This window comes from Ctenopharyngodon idella, chromosome 13, assembly GCF_019924925.1.
Source record: "Ctenopharyngodon idella isolate HZGC_01 chromosome 13, HZGC01, whole genome shotgun sequence".
Taxonomy (NCBI): Eukaryota; Metazoa; Chordata; class Actinopteri; order Cypriniformes; family Xenocyprididae; genus Ctenopharyngodon; species Ctenopharyngodon idella.
The window spans coordinates 23,084,610-23,099,378 of NC_067232.1; the positions used below are offsets into that span (position 1 = coordinate 23,084,610).

Sequence of the window (14,769 nt, forward strand, 5' to 3'; positions counted from 1 at the left end):
TAAAATATAAAAATGTTTAAGTTTGAAAATAAATAGCCTTAAGTCTTTAAGTATTTGGTACTGTGATTAACACAATAGCGAATACAAAAATCTCAATGGCTGTTTAAAACATTTAAATACTGTAGTAGTAGCAAAGAGTATAGCATAGCTGCTTTGTTTACAGGGGTTTCCAGGGTAACCACTGAATTTCTGCTGTTCCATCAGAGTGTGAAAGTGCAATTTCATTCACCGCATCTCCTTCACTCGTTCCGCCATGCACTGCTCATGCACGTTGGGCTTGTTTACATCAGTGCGCGTGCCTCTTTGACAAAGCATACAGCAGTGTTGTGCATTTTAAACGGTTGATGGGTATTCTTAAAATGCATTCTAAAAATCGGAATCATTTGTAATAAGTTATTATTAACGGTATTTTTAAGTGCTCACGATAACAATATCGCGCATATTAATCATCGTGATATATCGTATTAGCCTACCGTATACCGGCACATATCTAATACCAATGTAAAAAGACACAAACAGAAACTTTAATACTGTTTATTAAAAGAATTTACTATGTAAACAAATCAAATGTCAGACTTACAAGTTTCCAATGTTGAACATAATGGATTCACACTTCTCAGCCTCCTCCCCAAGCATGTCCCTGTAGGATTACTGTTAATTAAACACAAAACATAACACCTTGCCCTTGGACAAAAGGAAAGATACACACATTAAATGTATACCTTGGGCTTTGACTGTCTGAACAAACGGCAAGATAGTCGAGAATGTTTCTTGCACGGAGAGAGCAGTAAAGAATTAAACACTAAGCAAATCCATAATAATTCTATGGTCTTTTCACCATGGTGACAGGCATAGGTCTAACCAGCTTCATTAAATGCAGTTCCAGAGGCAGCCCACACAAACCTACCCACGACTGAAGAGGCATACAACTGTGTACTGAAGTGACTCGGAGACATGGTCTGCTCTGCAGGAGATTTAACTATATTTTCTGAACACAAGAAATAGGAAGCATACAATCTTAGTTGGAATGTAACATTTTAGCACATATACAACTGGAAACAATTTTTACAATTTTGGAAAATACTGTAATAATAGGAATTTTAACATGCTTTATTAGAATTTTTAGGGTATTTCATTTATATTATTATTATTATCATCAGCATCATCTATATTATTATATCTATTATAGTTTTTCAAAAATTGTAAATGTTTGCAAAAATGCATAGCCATGCACCATTAACCAATCACAATTTAGAAAATCCCAGTTTGAAACATTAATAAAATAAATATACACAAAACAGTACAAAGCTATAAAATAAATATTTCCATTGACACATTTTTCAATTATACTGTATGTACTGGAATAAAGTATGTATGACTGAAAAGGGACAAATTAAACTCAATATAAGTCTTTTCTGGTCATCTATACAGGGCATAAACCTTATTAATTATTTACTAAGTATTTAGTTCATATTGAAAATGGCTAAAATGGTACAGCAACAAAACAATGTAATATACTCGATCAATAATTCTCCCATATACCTCAGCGGTGACTCCATTATGCTTTATGGATTACACGGCAAAGAGATCTATTGTTTTGTAAGGACTGAAATGTCTGATAATGTCATATTTTCTTGTTGTCTTGTTCCATTCATTTCACTTCTTGGGACTGTGCATCAAACAGAAGCTGGTCCTGCTCTCTTGACATCTGTCAAAAAAATAAACCCAAAATGTTTAAGAGCCTAAAGGTTCTGTTTTGTGTAAAGGGATATTTTACCAAAGACTACAGAATAACACAAGACGCGTCACTGTTATTGTTTTGAATGGGAGAAAGTGTATGCACTAATAAGTGGAAATAAATGGAATAAGTCCCGCCTTCTAAATAAGAGCCAATCGCCGATTGGTAAAGTCATCGCGTCACTGCAGCGGCCGTTAGAAACAGTCATATATGTGCGCCTCCAAAATGAGACGCGAGACGCGCATTTAGGACTGCGCATGCGCATTAGCTTGATCTAGCCTGAAAAATACCGGGTTTTTTTGTCATGATTCGAGCATTTAGAAACAAAATTTATGAGACAGTTGTTGTCAGATTTTATTGGTGATTTCAAATATAAAAATTTAATCGAAAGCTTGGCAAACAGCTTTGGAGAATTTGATTTTTCCCCATTCAAAGAGATAGGAGCTGTATTTGAATGCCCGAGAGACATTTCAAAGATGGCTGCCGAGTGAAATGACTTGTCTTAAAGGGACTTTGATTTTACCCAGAAACAAGAATTTGGTTATTATTTACTCTCTTTTTGTGTCATTCCAAACATGTATGCTGCTATTATTTGCTAAAGTTGGAATTATTATGTAGCTCTTGCCATTAAACAACAGTATATAATGAAAAAAAGACAAAACAAAATCACCATAAAAGTGGTTGATATGACTCTTATCAACTCTTCAAACCATGCAATATGCGATGAACAGACCAAAATTGCTCATGTCTAGAATTCAAAAGTAGCACGTCTTGTTCAGTTACTACACCCAGGAGAGCCAATGGCATTTTAGCAACATTAACATGCCAGTTTTGAATCTGGAAGCAGAAATGAGCACTGCTGAGTGCTTTGTGTAGTTGCCCTAAATGAGGATAAAAGGGCTTAATGACCATTTCCCAATCTATTTCAATGCAATCTCCAGACTCTCTTTTGATCTTTCTCTGTCAATCTCGTTCTCTCTCTAGTGCACTTTAAATTCACTTTGAATGCGGGCTGTAGTCAAGATATTTCTCATCCACAAACCTGTCCTGGCATGTTTAAAGATTCTGCAGGAGTGCCTCTCTCGCAGGAATATAAGTCTCACAGGATGTAAACATTGCAAGCACAGACCATATGAGCTGCATGACGACAAGCATCTAATCACAGCTTGTGACCCTCTGGGAGAGTGGAGGTCAGATGTGGATGCAGATCTATTCTGCTCTCATTAGAGACTATGATGGAGGTGTATGCATGGACATGAATGCTATTTGTCAAATGGAAATTGTGGGGAATTCAGAGAGGGAGAGGTGATTGAGTAAAAAATGAAATATTAATGGCAGGAAACATAATCTGTCAAGCTCCAAAAATCACAAAGCACCATAAAGGTATCATAAAAGTGGTGCACGTCTTGTGTGCTATATTCGCATTTGAAGTCACTAACCATTAATCAAGTGCATTTCTCATTGCTTTAAAATGAGAATATTTTGATCTAAAAGAGAAACAATGTCATTTTAGCATCAAATGTGATACATTTCGAATCTGGCTTCAGAAGATTTGAAATATTTACTGTATTTTTTATTTTAGTCTATCCTTTTTGGTCACTGTGAACTGTCATTGTATGGAAATAAGTGAGGGAAAATATTGTCAAAATGTCTTCTTTTGTGTCCCATGAAAAAGTAAGGCCAGCTTGATAGCGCTGCAGCCCTGGGTATACTTAGTTTTTTTACGCGTACGCTAGTGTACATGCACAGTCGAACGCACAGCCTTGGAAAGTTTACTTAATTTGACTCGTACACAGGCATTCGACGCATGCGCAGTTTTGAGCAATCTTTCACCATGAGTTACAACCCATGTAAACAGCTTTGTATTCTTTCATGCTAGAATCGTACAAATGAGGGTACTTTCTAACCTCTTCGCACAATCTCTCATCTATGTAGGCCTCCATTGTCGCTGTTGCTTGCATGCGTTCGGTCAGTTCTGTTTATGAAGTTCTTCTTTGACCACCTTGTGAATTGACGCTCCCAGGGCACGGTTGCCACCTTGTGGATAAACTAATTACTGCAAAAAAAAAAAAAATTAAATGCGCATGTGCGACCCGGTTACAAAAATCCGGCGGTGCGCATACAGTATGCACATACTCTTCTGATGACGAAATTCGTGTCACGCGCGCTGTATGCTGACCCTCGCGTACACGTAAAAAGTGAAGTATACTTTGGGCTTTAGTTGTACTTGTTGTACTTGTCCCGCCCCTTCTCCACTCTGATTGGACAGCTGGCTAAAAAGTGACAGTGATGAGCGCAGCGTTTTACTCAAAGTTGAACATTCTTCAACTCAAAGCGACCGGTAAAAAACGTCCACGCTCCTGGCATTTTAAAAATGCGGCGCTCCCATTGAAAACAACTGGAAAAGTAGGCTAGCTGCTGGACGCTTTGGTGGACACACAGCCTAACAACATACTGTACACAGGACATGAAGGTAAGCTAATAATTAAATAATGATATTGTTTTAATTTTGGGTACCTTATGCCCTAAACAAAGCACTTTAAAATAAAAAAGAAAGTGAAAAAAAAGTCCAACTTTACTAAACAAAACAGAATCATTCAACAAGACAAAAAACTGAACACAAAGTATAAGGGAGAAAGCAAACTTCACTATCAGCAGTGCTCATCTTAACCCTGTTCTGAACATGTGGCCTTAATGTTCTCCACTCGGCTCCACTGCAATCTGCATATTCTGATCTAAACAGACAGAACCAGGTGCTACGCTCTCCTTAAGTAGTGGGAGATACGCCAAAACGCTCTTGCACGCAAGTGTGGGCAGCTGAAGCTGGACCAGTTCCAGGACGAATATTTACACAACAGTTTAATGGACTTACTGGAAGAGAAAGGATAATTAAACCCCCCAATATCACCATGTTACAATACTCATTGTTCATCATGTCCCGACTAGAATTGAATTTAGTTTATTTACTGGCAGCAGAAACCCAATTTCATGACGATCAGCTAATTCGCTAATCCCTGTTAAGACTGTGAGACCTGACTGTAAGCGGTGCTGTAATAATTGGTCATGTCAAAAGGATAATCTAAAAAGGTCAGCATCAGCTTTACCTCTGCTTTGTGGTTGCCCTTGAAACCTAGCAGCCAATGGCTCTGGAATTCTGATGAAGGAATCCAATGAGGAATCATGTCAGTTCTTGTGCATAAGCAAGAAACATACAGATCCCGACTTAGTGTGTTTAGTGGTCCATTTCTCAGGGTTATACAGGTACTCATTCTGTCCACACACTGTAGTCTTCCCTTTCGCAGCATTTTCAATTCAGAGTACAACACAGTTTTATTGTATTGTCACTTTCGTAATCATTCGCAATCTTCCCGTCCTTGTAATCCATTCCATACTCTCCAGATCTGTCAGAATTAGCAGCACCTCATGGAAAAAAACAAATGCTACCGGTCCATAAAGTGCATCTCAGTGGTTAATACTGTCATCTTCCCAAGTTCCCACCCCTGTGAACTATTAATAAAAGCCTTATTTACACAATTAGTACCATCAAGTGCATTTCTCATTGTATTTAAAGTCTGATATCCCTGCTGTTCTTAATTATGATTAGTATTACAAGCTGTTACTGATATGGTCAGTGTTGGCATAAATTAGAAAATATTAAAATAAAGGACATATGCAAAGACATTCAGTGCTTGACAGCACTAGAGTTTTCACACGACTTGCTCCGTCCAAGCGCAAACCTCCATCTCAGTTCATCTTGTAGCTTTTTTACAATGCTGCCTTGTAAACGTCTCTTCCAACCAGTTTGTAACGGAATCATTCTCCCAGATGGGCTCGTTTGCTTTGAAGATTCCCTTGCTGCGTGTCCCTAACTATACATCCCCAAATCCAACCCGAATTTTAACACAAGCACGCTGAAATAAGCCAAGAGCTGTGTGATATAATTTGCTGAGGTAGAATTTCCATGTGTTCGTTCTTTGCTATTTTGTAACCAGTGGGCATTCCTCAGTCTGTTGAGAGTCAAAAGTTCTACATTTGAAATGTAAACGGACAGGCAGTTTGTCCTTTTAGAGGAACACCAATGTTTTGTTTATTTTCCAATAAAAGCTGCTGTTGCGGCTACTTATTAGCATCCCATTAAAGTTAGTCTGGGTGAAAAGGGGATATTAGACAATGATACTGCCCTTGAACACTTTTAGAGTACACCAGCAATTGAAAAACATCTCCACAGGGTAGGTAAGGTTCACACCGAGCTCTCATCAGGTTTACTACACAGTTGTGTGTGCTTCCTCTTCTCTAGGATCCTGTTGAGCTCCTCCGTGAAGGAGTAATAGAGCGGAGACGTGGTATCTCCATCTGTCTGTCTCAGTAACACGTAGCTGTTGCCATTCATCTTGCGTAAGACGCTTGGTAAGGTGGCAGAGAGTCCGTTGACGTACTCTGAATCTGGAGGCGGTGGGAGAGGTGGAGCAGGAGGAAGCTCTTTGTTGGGTGATGTTGCTGCTTCTCCGGGAACAATCTGCAGCAGGCCATCATGAGCGTCGGCTTTCCCGTTGCAGTGGCTGGAGATGGTCTTGAGCTCCATGTGGGCACCTCGCTTCCTTTCGGCCCGCAAAGAGTATTTACCTCTTCGCCCTTGCAAACAGAATCCCACGTAAAGAAGGACGACTGTTAGAACAAAACAAAGGCCTCCTAGGATTGTGATTAGCGATAGGTACATGGCCTCCATGTTCCTCACGGACAGGAACTCGAAGCGAGGAGACATTGGGGTTGGATGGAAGTCCTCCGGGGAGTCACTTTGGGAAGTCTGAAAGGTCCAGTAGATTGCTGTGGTCAAGCGTGGCTGCGTTGGCTCCACAGGAGGAGGTGCAGGAAGCTCCTGGCGAACTGTCAAGCTGTAGATCACCACAGGAACATGGACACCATTTTCCAGGGCGAAACAGCAGTAGTGGCCACTCTGATAAGACCGTGCTTCGATGACTAGGAGACCATCAGTGCCGACGCGGTAGCCAGAGTCCAGTCCGTAACCCTGCAGTTTCTTTCCATTCACTGTCCACTCGGGGGTTGCCAGATTGGAGCTGAGCTCACACTGAAGCAGCACGTCATCGCCCGCCATCACAGAGCGTGAGCGGTGTAACACTTGATCTATGATAGAGTGATGACACACACATACATCATTTACAGGGACATTGGAGTCCTGTAGGGTTAATTAGCTCGATTATATCACTGCAGTAAAGGTAATTCATTGGACACTTCTGATGAGAAATAACCTGTAACCTTAGATATTGGCTAATATCCACTTCATCCCATCCCACCTTATCTGACATATACCATTTGCTGACTAATTGAGGAATAAGGAGACTACACTAGCTACGTTTACATGGACACCTTTTTGTTTCAACTGGAATGAATTCATTCCGACTGATGAATCCGAACGTAATGTTTACTCGAACACTAAATGATAGGGTTGATGTTTGTGTTTATATGTCACCAGCTTCAAATCGGAACAGATTTTTTGACACGCACACACTGCACGAATGTAGTTTCCCGCTGTTTGTGCATACTAACCACTCGCCTATATTGCTTTTTTTCTTTATTTTAAAGAGCAGACTTAATATTTATCTATTTCAGATCCTAATTAGGAGACAATGCCACACTTCTATGCACTTTCGGTCTTGTGGACCGTTGGGTGTCCCATTCATCATTTTAGGTTTCAGAAGGGTGCTTGCGAGCGCCCCCTTTGCGGCCACTATGCGCCCTTGATGCACACTTCAGCTAAGCGTGCAAGTTTGCAAACTACGCAGAGGACTTTACCCAGCAGTCAAAGTGGCATTATATCATGAAAGTGCGGACTCAGAGGAAGACTGTGAGGGTTTAGGGTGCCATTTGGGACTCAGCCCATGCTGCAGCAAGATGAAAACATCTCAACTTTTCAGAATGCCGCAAGCACACCGCAGGTCATGTGACAAGAACTAACCGATCAGCTTCGGCCTTTCCGTAACAACATCGAAAGCTCAGCCGAACAGCTGATCATAACAGCTGATTATAACTGTACAGGGCGGGTTTTTATTTCTCATCTTCATAAATATATCCAGTATATAGCTAAATTTAGCTAGAAATCAATTTATCCTTAGCTGAAACTTCCTTGTCGTCGTGGAGAGCGCAGTTCACAGATGCCATGGGAGCGCAACAGCTTTGGAAAGAAGGAGAAAGCAGCGCGGCTGCGCTTTCCACACGTTTTTAGACGTGACGTGAATGGCCCCTAATAAAGTTTTAAGCAGATTTTTTTTTGACTTTTTTTATTCTGACTGTGCTATTAGTCTGATTACAGTCGGATTATAAGGGTCCATGTAAACCCACCTACTGATTTAGAAAGCAACAATCACAGTGTTGTTATTGTTAACTAAAACTAATTAAAAAAAAGTAATTGAAATAAACCTGAAATAAAACATAAATATTGGGGGGAAAAAAATTAAATTAATTATTACAAATGTTGCTAACTGAACTTAAATAAGTTGAAGTTAAAGTACTAAAATTGCTAAAACTAAAAGTGACATAAAAATCAATTAAAGCTAAATAGAAACTTTAAAAAAAAAAAACAATAAAAATGACAAAAGCAAAATTAAAATGAAAACTGAAAATATAAAAATAAATGTTAATTCAAAATATTAATAAATACTATAATAGCGTATAAATAATACAAAAATAACACTAAATCATCACAATAACAATGACTATAACAACAAATGTGTTTCATACCATCTGCTATGGTTTCCTCACAGCCCTTGTTTCCATTCAGAATATCCTGTGTCAGATTAGCTCTGTAGATAGAGAGAGGTTATTATTAGGGACACACCGACATTAGAATACTGACCGATACCGATAATTGTTTTCATATAATAGCTGAAAACTGATAAATGTCCGATTATCTAAATGATAAATAAAACATTAAAAACTAGAAACAGAGATTTTTAATGCTACAAGTGAATCTAGGTATCACATCATTATGGTATACAGCATGAAAAAAATGGATATTTATTTTGATTTACTACAAGTAACATTTAAATGAGCCTTAGATGACGGCAATGGTAATCTAAATGTAAAAATAGGGGAAATGAGCATGCACAATTAAGTATTTAAATATAAAATATAATTAAATTATTCTGATTCAGAAAATTTAAAAAAAAAAAAAAAAAAAAAAAACTAAACTTGGTACAGATATTGTGCGTTACTAATGTTTAAATATTCAGAGTTCACCAACTCTGGCCTTACCCAATACACATTAATTCCATAACATGCATAAACAAAATCAAGCTATGTCCTTATTAACAGAGTACTTGCATTGAGATGTCAATAACAATCACACATTTTCATTCAGTTAATTAAAAAGTGAATAAGGACAGCAGAGGTACTAGTATCCATGACCATGCATTCATACCTGCTGTTGTGTGATGTAATGTCCACACACTCCAGTCCATCCCAGGCACAGAAGGGATCACGTGCCATCACGCAGTCGAAGCACGAGGAGTATCTGCTGCATGTGGACAAGGGCAATTGCACCACTGAGCTGGCCGAGCCCACATACACACTCATCTGACAAAGAAAGGTTCAAGTGGGTAGTAAGATTCCGACTGAGGGCAGTGCATAAAATCAAATTACACTCATAAATATTCAAACAGAATTTAATGGTTTTGCAAACACTATAATGGGTAATAATAATGTATTTACAACTTTCAGAATGTGGACACACTCATTTCACACCTGTTTCTCAGAGATGACTATACTGTCCACTGGCTGGGGCTCCTCAAACAGCTGCAGCTCCTCAATGATGTGCAGCTGACCATTAACCTTTACAGCCCGCTGTAGCCAACCTTCATCTGGAGGAACATTGAAACCAGATGAAATACATTCCAGTGTCACACCACTTTATTTTATTTCAGATAAATGATTTAATACTTTAATAGAAATTGTTATAGAAAGCAAAGAAGTTCATATGTTGTTTTTGACTTAAGTATCCAAGTACCTTTGGGGTCACTGAGTCACTAAATATATAGTATATGTTTTATTTAGACCTGCACAACCCTGCTGATCAAAATACCTCAAATAAACTGCCATTTTTTTTTTTTTTTGATAGATGAGTTCACTGCAGTACCTGTCCCAATGAAGAGTACGTGGTACATCTGACCATCTAGACCAGTCACTCTGTGTACGACAATTTTAGTGTAGTCCACATTCCTCCTAAACAGCAGGGGGCGTTGTCCTTGAGGAAGGATCTGCCTGTACATGAGCGGATGGCGACGGACAAAATGAAGTACGTCATCTGGCAGGTTGGTGGATGAGTTGATGCCTCTTGCTCTAAGTTGATCTGTGATGCACTGAAAAGAAATGGAAAGCGAGGTAAAGTAACCTTCCAACAACACTTAAATTAGTGGCCAAAAGTGATGTCCAGCCTAGGAAAATTGACATCTGCACCCTTTATTAAAATATTAATTATTAAAAATGTGTTAAAGATTTTTTTAAGAATATTGCATAGTTGTGCTTGGAGTCACTTGTTGTATTTGTGATAACGCAATGAAACCAAATTGTGCGGACATAATTTTTTCCCTGGCTGTCATACAAAGAAATTATGAACACATGCAAAAACAAGAGAGAACTAACAAAATATTAATAACTGATTATGCTGTAGCTGATGTATGCTTTTTCCTGTGAGTCCGTTTTGTGTGTGTCCCTTTAAATGCAAATGAGCTGCTGCTCCCGGCCTGCTTTCCAGAAGAGGGCGGAGCTTTAACAGCTCGCGCTTCGGTTGCTCAACGACAACAAAGCTGGAGAATCTCACACAGCCAAAATGAGGATTGTCAGTAACGGTGTACAGCCTTACATTGTTCAAACCAGAGTCGGACACTGATGGAGAGACTCAGCTAAAGCTAGAAAAGTGAAATCACAATCATCCACCCCTTTAACCAAGTTTAGTGTTTTATTCGTTCCTCATATTAAAAAAAAAAAGATATATATATTTTTCTTTTTTTTTTTCTTTTTTTTTTTCTAATATTCTGATGATTCAAACTTGTAGGGTCATTAAAAACAAATATCCTCTCCCGACATCACTTCTAGCCATTACTGTACATGCTGCCATATTTTCACAGCCTTGAAAGGCTAGCATACACAAACAATGCAAGGTCTGAAATTCTCCCTTCTTCTTGCACAGTGGGATTACCCACTAATTTCCAAGAACCCATCGAGAATGTAGGACACTGAGCTATTCTCTGTCTCTTGACTGAAAATTGACAATTTTTTAATTATCTGACAGAAATTGTTCAAGCTTTCGAGAAGAAAATCTTACAGGAAAGGCTTCTTTTTGAAAACTTAAAATAGGCCAGGGAAAACCAAAATTGCTTTCCTTTACATTTCTGAGAACAACATCAACCCTCACTGGCATACAGACTCACTCATTAGAAATATCATCACAGATTCAAATTCATAATGCAGCCAATCAGCAGAGATTTTCTGCCTGCTGCTTATCTCCATGGCAAAAGCTTTGATGAAATAAGCCCCTTTTCTCCATGTGCACTCTATAAAATTGCTCATCAGCGTCTGATTTCTGGATGAAACCAGATCGACGCTCTACCTGTGCCTTGCACAGCGGTTAGAGAACTGTAGTAGCTCCACCTGTGAAGTGCTGGCTTGTGCTTCCCCATCAGAGTCAGCAGGCAGGCAGAGTTTCAGGGATGGGGATAATCAGGCCAGTGTAAGACGAAACAGGGGATCAGTATAGCTGTAATCCTGTATAGCTACTGCTGGTCTTACCGAGCCGGGTCGAGGTTCTGGCACCTTCCCTGTGTACTCTGTCCATTTGGAGATGGAGTCTTCTTTGCTCTCCATGTAAGGCCCCTCAAAGGCCCATTGGATATCCGAAATGGAGTACTGGCAGATAGCAGATGCTTTTACATTTTTCCTGAAAAAAAAAAGCTCTGGTGAGTATTTTCAAAGTAGTACAAAGGAGAGAAATCCAAAACTACATGATGTCAGGTAAAACCCTGAACCAATGCTGGGACTATGAACACCCACGCTCAGCCATTTCTTTAGGATATATTTCAAGGGAGCACAAAGAAAATTTGTGAATAGAAGCTGCATTCATGAAAGTGGTGAATCAGCCTAGGTGTGAGCGCTTTGTAGCTGATCCAGTTTCCAGTTGGTACGCTTGGGTTTATTAACCGAAGAGCCTGTCAGCCTGTGCTGCGCTCATTGTTTCTCAAGGTCTTGGCATGCCGGCATAGAACCATCATAAACCCACTGTGTAACCATGGAAACACGAAAAATAGATTATAAATTTATTAAAAAGTGTGTGAGAGAGGTGAGGGATGACAGTGAGTGGGTGAAGGGGGCAAGACAGGAACATAGACAAAGCTCCTCAAGTGATCAGTACAACCTAGTGGAAAAAAAAGAGGAAGGGGCACTTATTAGAAGTGACTGTAGGTTAAAAAAACACTGGAGGGAATAGAGTGTTTCCAATAGTAGCTTAATGGGATAGTTCATCTAGAAATAACAATTCTGTCAACATCTATTCACCCAGTGTTATTTGAAAACAATATGATTTTTCTTTGTCCATGGAACACAAAAGGAGAAATTTAGCAGAATGTCCAAGCTGCTCTTTTCCATACAATGACAGTAGATAGTAACAGAACATGTCAAAAATTACCCCAAAAAAGTATTATCAGTATTGTCAGTTTTGTGTGGATATAATCATACAGTTCATTCATTATTCATTAATTTTACCATGGTGAATAATCAGAGGATGATGCCTGTTTCATAAACAATTTAAAAGTTCTGTGTAACTTGCTCTGTGGGGGAGAAATGTGACAATCGTACGCAAATGTTGGAGATAGTGGAAGGCGTAATCCAATATGTCTTTTGCTCGCTAACACTGGTACCTATTAAGTTCAGGATGTCTTTGGTCTACAAAGTTACTTTTAATTAAAAAAGTACAAGTTCTAATTTTTCTTAACAAGTAAAGAAAGAACTAGTATCTAATGAATAAGTATTAGTATATTTAAAAAGTACTAGTACTAAAGAATAAGCAAGCAAATGAATAAGTACTAGTACCTAATGGAATAGATACTAGTATCTAAAAAAATAAGTACTAGTAGCATGAAAATAGATACTAGTACATTTTAAGGATTAAATGTTAAAATGGCTTGCCATAGTACATGTCATTATTCCTTGAAATATGTCTAGTTGTTGCAAATTCTTCTGATTATGAATGCGTCATCAGGGTAACGTTACTTTGCAAATTTTAGCGAAATTGCAAGACTGATTTGAGATATCAGTGGGTTTATTTGATATATGATTTATATGATACTAAAAAATGGGGAAATTAGCGTGAGCGCGCAATTTAAAAAAGCGCTGATGGGAGTGGAAAGTTCTGTGCGTGATTTACTGACGACGTGCAAATTAAAGAACACAGATGCAGCCGGATCATTTCCATAATGACCAACGCAATCTACCAAGAACAGCGCAAATTAGCATCTAGTTTACAACATGCTTTTGTGGGTGGTAAATAATGGTGCAAATACCAATAAATTGACTAGCGCAAACCTTAGTAAATCACCTTGATTCATTTAAATACTCTCCTCCCATAAATTTTGCGTCTGAAAGGGAAACTCCTACAAAGGCATATGCAATAAGGTCAGCCTCAATAATAACTGTGCCTTTTCAGCGCTAATTTTTCACTGCGTGTCTTTAGTAAATTCTAACAGAATTTTTTATAATGCCAAAAGAGGGTTTGCGCTGGCGCAAGCTGTTAGTAAATCTGGCCCAATGTCTATAAAACTGTAAAACACATAAAAACTACCTTTATGGAGCCTGAGTCTCCGCTAAAAAACAAAACAAAAAACAATATGATCAAATGACGTAAACCAGGGTTGCCCAATCCTGTTCCTGGAGATCTACCTTCCTGCAAAGTTCAGCTCCAACCCTGATCAAACACAATTGAACCAGCTAATGGAGATCTTCAGGAGCACTTGATAATTACAGACAGATGTGTTGGATCAGGGTTGGATCTGAACTCTGCAGGTAGGTAGATCTCCAGGAACAGCCCTGATGTAAACATTGACACAATTTAAATTTTTGTGTGAATTATCCCTTTAAGAGAAAAGGTCTTTCACTGGAGATCCCATGTCTGATTTAGACTTGCCTAATACTCAGGAAAACAAACACCCACGTCAATGTAAACTTTACACCCAAACTGATGATATTGTGACACAACAGTCGTTCAACCTTACCCTGCTAGAGGTCAGTGTGATCAGGTCATCAGAGCTCAGCTGACGCACTCATTCTCGTCTCGCTCGCTCTCCTTCTGCCTCTTAATTATTTTCTAACGTAGCAGACATTATGGTCCTGCCTGTCCTGTCATTCATCACTGTTACTCATATGTTTGCGGTCTGCACCTCAGGCAGCCGCAACCCACAGACTGATTGCCTGGCAGCTCATCAGAACCTCCCCTCTGCTTTCAGCAGGGCGTCAAGACTGTCATGTCAGTCAAAATGGCAGACGTAAAGCATGTGTGCTATAACCAGTTTAGCTCTGAAAATATGTGTGAAAGGAAACAATTGAATAAAAATAAAATGCTTAACTGTCATGCTGACCAAAACAGAAATGTGGCCCTCAAGCTTCAAAGTACAACATTTTGGATTTTACAGTTTTATCAATGAGCCTGGATATATGTGTCCAGAGCAAAATCTCTGATCTCCTGATAGAATGTGACCTGCTTATGAATAAAACATGCTTTGTGCTGCAGGCAGCCAGAGGACGTGTCAGCGATTTTCATTCTGATGATCCTGGTGGACTGTAAATGCTGTCGCCTCATTTGATGTATACGGCCAGAATAAGCCAAAGCAAGTAGTGTGTCCAGGCTGAAAGATGAACTTACTAATAGACGAAATCTATTTCAACAAACCCGCCAGTCACAGCAAAATGACACAAAGCTACCTCACAGAATCCTTTAATCACTATTGACTAAGGCGTCATTTGCATGCCAC

The 14,769-nt window shown here is 39.1% G+C and overlaps 1 protein-coding gene across 5 annotated transcripts in view; it reads right to left on the reverse strand.

Moving 5' to 3' along the window:
- Window positions 1-518: 518 nt before the first annotated feature.
- sema4ga (sema domain, immunoglobulin domain (Ig), transmembrane domain (TM) and short cytoplasmic domain, (semaphorin) 4Ga) overlaps window positions 519-14,769 on the reverse strand; it is a 43,818-nt gene continuing 29,567 nt past the window's right edge. For 2 of the 5 annotated variants that reach the window (XM_051916464.1, XM_051916466.1), the window contains exons 10-15: window positions 11,540-11,687; window positions 9,888-10,110; window positions 9,497-9,612; window positions 9,174-9,328; window positions 8,495-8,556; window positions 519-6,880 (exon numbers count right to left, since the gene is read on the reverse strand). In XM_051916464.1, coding sequence (XP_051772424.1) covers window positions 5,979-6,880; window positions 8,495-8,556; window positions 9,174-9,328; window positions 9,497-9,612; window positions 9,888-10,110; window positions 11,540-11,687 — 1,606 coding nt within the window. In that variant the 3' untranslated portion in view covers window positions 519-5,978. The remainder of the gene's footprint in view (window positions 6,881-8,494; window positions 8,557-9,173; window positions 9,329-9,496; window positions 9,613-9,887; window positions 10,111-11,539; window positions 11,688-14,769) is intronic. The other 3 variants (XR_007933150.1, XR_007933151.1, XR_007933152.1) reach the window with 3 other exon arrangements.